Below are 5005 nucleotides of genomic sequence, written 5' to 3'. Positions count from 1 at the left end.
CTCATGTAGGGCGTGACTAGTCTTAGCCTCCATCTTTAGGCCCGCCCTTAGGAATGTTAAAGGTGTTAGCTGGCCTTTCCTGATTGGGTGGTACAAGGGTGGTCCCTCCTTCCTCGGGCAGTGTGTGCCCTTCTAGTGTCTCATGGAGTCAGTTTCAGACCTGCTTCCTTACACACGTTGGTTCCGGTGGTTTCCACTTCTGAGTCCGTTTTTCCTCCACGGTCGCCTGGAGTCTGTCTTTTCCTTGGTCAGCTTTCTTGGTGCCCCTCAGCTGCCCCTAAATTGTGTTTCTTCCCTTCCCCTTTGGCCTTGGTTACATTGTCCTTTCATAATGTCTAACTTGTCTAACTTTCTACTTCCGTTCCTGCTCTGTGGGCCTGGCGGGGCAGGGACTGGGTGGAGGAGGCGGAGTTTGGTGCCCTGGGTGGAGGGCATGGGTCCTGAGCCTGGGGTCGCTGCTGTGGCCTGGCCCCCAGCCCCTCCCCCCAGGCTTGTCCTCTCCACCCCAGGCCCCTCTGCTTTGGTTGTGACTGGGCGAGGGGGCGGGGCATCAGGGAAGCACTCGGAAACGGAAACCGAATACGGGGCACCAGGGCAGTGCTGAGGGTGTGTCGCTGTCAGGTCACTCAGGTCCTTCCCTGTCTCCCTGCTCCACATCTCCCTGGCCTTTCCCCAGTTGGGAGGGTGAGCGCCCCAGCCCGTCTTCATGTTATGAAGGGGCACAGCACGTCCGTGAGCGATGAGTAGGCGCCTGCTCTGTTCCCTTCTTAGCAGCAAAGTTTGGCACGTAGTATTTCAAAAATTTGGGGTTTCACAAGGACATTATTGTTTGAGAAGACTTTCAGATGTGCTGGCAGCATAGCGGGGAGGTGCAGAGCCATCCTGAGTACCGTTTCCCGTCACGCGGTGGCTGTCGCCGGCATCTTGCATTTGGCGCTGCATCTGTCACGACTGGTTACTGTGAACGCTTGGTGGATATTGATAGGTTATTAACTGGAGTCTGGGGGTTATGTTAGGGTTCAGTCTTCGTGTCATACGTTCCGTGGGTTACAGTGTCACACGGGGCAGTTTTCCCGTCTGTTCGTCCGTCCTCCCCCCTCTCCCCCCAGCTTCTTCCAGCCACCGGTCCTGTGGCCTCTGGCTTTGTTGGGCTGCGTGTAAATGAACGGGCCCCCGAGCTGAATCTCGGGCTGATGGCAAGAAGCTAGACGCTGAGCCGGTCTTTGCAGAGAAAAATGGAGTGTGGTGGCGCGTGGCCACTTTCCACCGGAGGTGCCTGATAGCGTTCGCAGCGTGTCTACAAAGGAACCCCGTGGGCCTGTGACACGTCTTCCCGGGAGGGGCCGCTCCCACGCCGAGGAACGTGCCCCCCCCCCCGTCAGGGCCGCGGTCCTGGCCCGGCTCAGCAGGGCAGAGGCCGGAGCTGAGCGGACACTCCTGTGCCGGTTACGGCAGTGGTTCCCTAACACCTAAGCTGCAGGGCGCACATTTCCTGTCCCCATGCGGAAGAGACTGTGTAGACAAGTGACCACAGTGACGGATAGCTGGGGAGGTGAGAGCAGCGTCCGCGTCGCCTCGTGGCCGGGTGTGTGCTTGCCAACAGCAGCGTGGCTCCTGGTGACACGGACGGCTGCCAGACCCGGAGGCCCGAGCTGGCGCACGCCCGCTGACCGCGTCAGGAGAGCGCGCCGGGGCAGGCACTGTGGCCGCCGCAGCAGGACACCGGAGCCGGCTCCTTGGGGACCGTGCGGCCTCTCCGCGGACACACCGACGCTGATGCTCCTCGCGCAGCCTCCCCAGACCGACGTGCTTTGTGTTTGCGGCAGCCGCCAGGCGCCCTGAGTGACCCTCTTGCTGCGAATCGCGTCCAAGCAGGTTGGCCCAGGTCTGAATTTTGCCTCGGTAGCTCGTTGTCAGGTCCGTGATTTGCCAGGCGAGGACCTTCGAGGTGCTGTTTAAAAATGGTGGCGGTGGCATCAGCGGTCCCCTGGCCCTGTGAGCCCGGGCCCTCGGGTTCGGCTGCTGCCACCACACGCCCAGGCGGCCGGTGTCCGCTCCGGCCCGGCCGCCCCCGCTGCCCTCCAGTGCTGCCGTCTACGCGGGTCGTTGACCTCGCTCCGCTGAGTGGGCTTGGCCGGGACACTCGTGCGTCCAGAAAACGCTCACGTGACTGCGGCATCGGCCCACGTGAGGTTACTGGGAGTCCTTTAATGTCCGGGGGGCGGGGAATGCTCCTGGCTGTGTCACATTAAAATCCTATATTTTCAGCTTGGAATCCAAGCTCCACATGCAGGGGCTGACGTGTCTGAGTTTAAGTTTGTTTTTATTTTTACTGTTGTTTAATGTTTTATTTTAGAGAGAGAGAGACAGTGTGAATAGGGGAGGGTCAGAGAGAGAGACACACACAGAATCTGAAGACAGGCTCCAGGCTCTGAGCTGTCAGCACAGAGCCCGATGCGGGGCTTGAACCCACAAACCGGGAGGTCATGACCTGAGCCAAAGCTGGACGCTCAACTGACTAAGCCCCCCAGGTGCCCCTCTTTTAACTTTATGTGTCCCCCCTGCCATTCTTCTGTTTCCATCCTTGGAACTCACTTGTCAGAAGACCCGGGTCATTTTCTCCTGGGGGCTCGCCCACAGCTGGGTCTTCCTGACTGTGGCCCTCGAGGTGTTTGCGCCTTTGTCTTCTGAGTGTGATCCTGGGGCTGGATGTGGCGTGGCTGTCAGGTCAGCCTCTGGGTCTCTTTCTGCGGCGAGATTCCTGCGTGGGGCGCTTTCGGCAGGCTGGCCGCGGGCGGGCGTCTCGGGGCGGGCATCTCGGGGCCCACCCTGCCGGGCTGAGGCCCACATTCTGTCTTTCCCAGCAGCCCGAGGACGGGCGTGGGAAGAAGCTTGGGTTGGCCAGAGGACGGTGGAGGAAATACCAGTTGTTTCCTTTTGCTTACAGGTTTTTATGTCTAGTGAGGCAGTTACTGAGAAGCCACAGAGTTGAGCCTGTTGTGTTTCAGGGCCTGTGGCTTCCCTGCCCTCCCCGCCTTCCCTGTGACAGCAGAGGCCCGGGCGGTGGCTGTAGGGGACAGTTCCTCCCGTGGCTCTTCTTGACCTGGCCCAGCAGCAGGGGGGGGGGAGCCTGGGCCAGCCCTGAGGACAGTTGTCAACAGTCCTGAACCCAGGTTCCGGCAGCGGGAGAAGGGAGAAGTGTTTATATTCAAACCTTTTCTGCAAGTTTGAAATTGCATCCAGAGGGAAAGTTAGAAGGGGGGTGTGTGTGTGTGTGTGTGTGTGTGTGTGTGTGTGTCCGTCCCGTCGTGTCCGCCCTGAGGTATTTGTGTACTGAACATGCCTGTGCTGGCTGGACCTGGGGACCCGGGGGGCACTGTCCACATAAGCTTGGATTTCGTGAAGTTATCAAGCTGTTCTTGGCCATACAGATTTTTCTTTTTCTCTTGTTCCAGGTGAATGAAAACTTTGCCATTGATTTGATAGCTGAGCAGCCCGTGAGTGGAGCCGACAGCCGTGTGGTCGCGTGTGACGGTGGCGGCGGGGCTCTTGGCCACCCGAAAGTGTACATAAACCTGGTACCGTGTCACCTGTCCTTGCTGTCCTGACCCCCACCGCACACCTCCCACTCGATCCGCCTGCGGGCCCTGCGCAGCGAGCGGGTGAAGGCGCCTTTCCGCCGGGCCGCGCCCCCAGGGGCCGTGTGGAGCATCCGCACCCCTTCCGCACCCCTTCCGCGCCTGCGCGCCGTCTCCCTGGGGCTGTCCTTTCCGCCCCTGTGCCCGCGGACGAGCGCACGCAGAGCCTTAGGGGAGACAGGATGCGGGCCTAGAGCGCGGAGAGGGGACCAGGGGCTCCGAGCTGCTGTGGCGTCAAGGAAGGGGAAGGGGGTCAGCGGTGTCCCCAGCGCCATGTGTGTTGGGGGCCGGCGCGAGCCTGGACTGGAGCGCCGGGGGGGGGGAGGGGCGATGGGCCTCTGCTCGCACCCCACTGCTCCAGTCCGCCGGGTGGTGCGCTCAGGGCTCGGAGGGCAGACGGGCGGCGAGCGCAGGCCAGAAGCGGCCTCGGTGCCGATCCCTCTGCCTGGGGCGGCCTCCGAGGGGACCGCGTGTTCTGGGGCGGGGGCGTGCGCTGGGGTTGGGTGCGCTGCCCGTGAGTCGGGGTGGAGCCAGACCCGGGCCCCCAGTGCCGTCGTGGCTCGTGGTCCCGGAGCGACCAGAGCTCTGCAGCCGGCTCTCGGGGAGGCTGTGTTGCGGGGTCTGTGTCAGTGTTTACGCTTGGAGTAGAACGTGGAGATGTGAGATCTTTCCTCTTGGATCTTTTCAGGACAAAGAAACAAACACCGGGACGTGCGGCTACTGTGGACTGCAGTTCCGACAGCAGCGGCAGCACTAGGGCTGCGGGGCGGCGTGTCCGGGAGAACGCGGCTCGGCGGGAGCCGGGCGCTGTGCGCGCGAATAAAGGGCGTGCTGACCCAGGCCGGCGAGCTGCGCGCGTGCTGCTTTCACAGACGGGGCTTGGGAGCATTCTGAAGCAGGGTCGTCCGGGGCGGGGGCCTGGGACACGGCCTGCAGTCCCTGGAACCGCGTGGGGGGTGGGGGGCAGGGGCCTAAGAGCTTCTCTGATTCCGCAGGTGAAATGGAGGGTTGTCAGGCCCAGGGGCCCCCCGGGGGTGGTGCTGGGTGCAGGCCTCCACCCTCTGGAAGCGCTGGACTCAGAGCGTCTCCTGGGCCCCATCTGGGGCAGCCCAGGGCTCCGGAGAGGGGAGGCGCCAGGTCAGAGTCTGGGCTCCGCCTGGGTGCACGCAGCGGGTACTGGTGGGAAGGGGCCAAGGGACCCTGGGGTCCAGGGCAGGGGTCTGGGGAGCCGGAGCAGGCTGAACGTGTGAGGGAGATCACACTGCCTGTGTCCGGTAACCTCAGGGACCGTCCAACTGCACCTGGCTGGTGTGGCCGCTGAGGGGACCGGCCACACGCGGAGCAGGGGTGGGGGTCAGAGGGTGTCA

General features: G+C 62.6%; 1 protein-coding gene across 1 annotated transcript in view; it reads left to right on the top strand.

Annotated features, from left to right (window-relative positions):
• NDUFS6 (NADH:ubiquinone oxidoreductase subunit S6) overlaps window positions 1-4479 on the top strand; it is a gene marked incomplete at its 5' end in the record, with an annotated part of 18858 nt that extends 14379 nt beyond the window's left edge. The window contains 2 exons of the mRNA XM_029941297.1: window positions 3456-3578; window positions 4327-4479. Coding sequence (XP_029797157.1) covers window positions 3456-3578; window positions 4327-4395 — 192 coding nt within the window. The remainder of the gene's footprint in view (window positions 1-3455; window positions 3579-4326) is intronic.
• Window positions 4480-5005: the final 526 nt, after the last annotated feature.

The sequence above is a fragment of the Suricata suricatta genome, chromosome 6 (assembly GCF_006229205.1).
Source record: "Suricata suricatta isolate VVHF042 chromosome 6, meerkat_22Aug2017_6uvM2_HiC, whole genome shotgun sequence".
Taxonomy (NCBI): domain Eukaryota; kingdom Metazoa; phylum Chordata; class Mammalia; order Carnivora; family Herpestidae; genus Suricata; species Suricata suricatta.
This window is presented reverse-complemented; position numbering and strand designations above follow the sequence as displayed.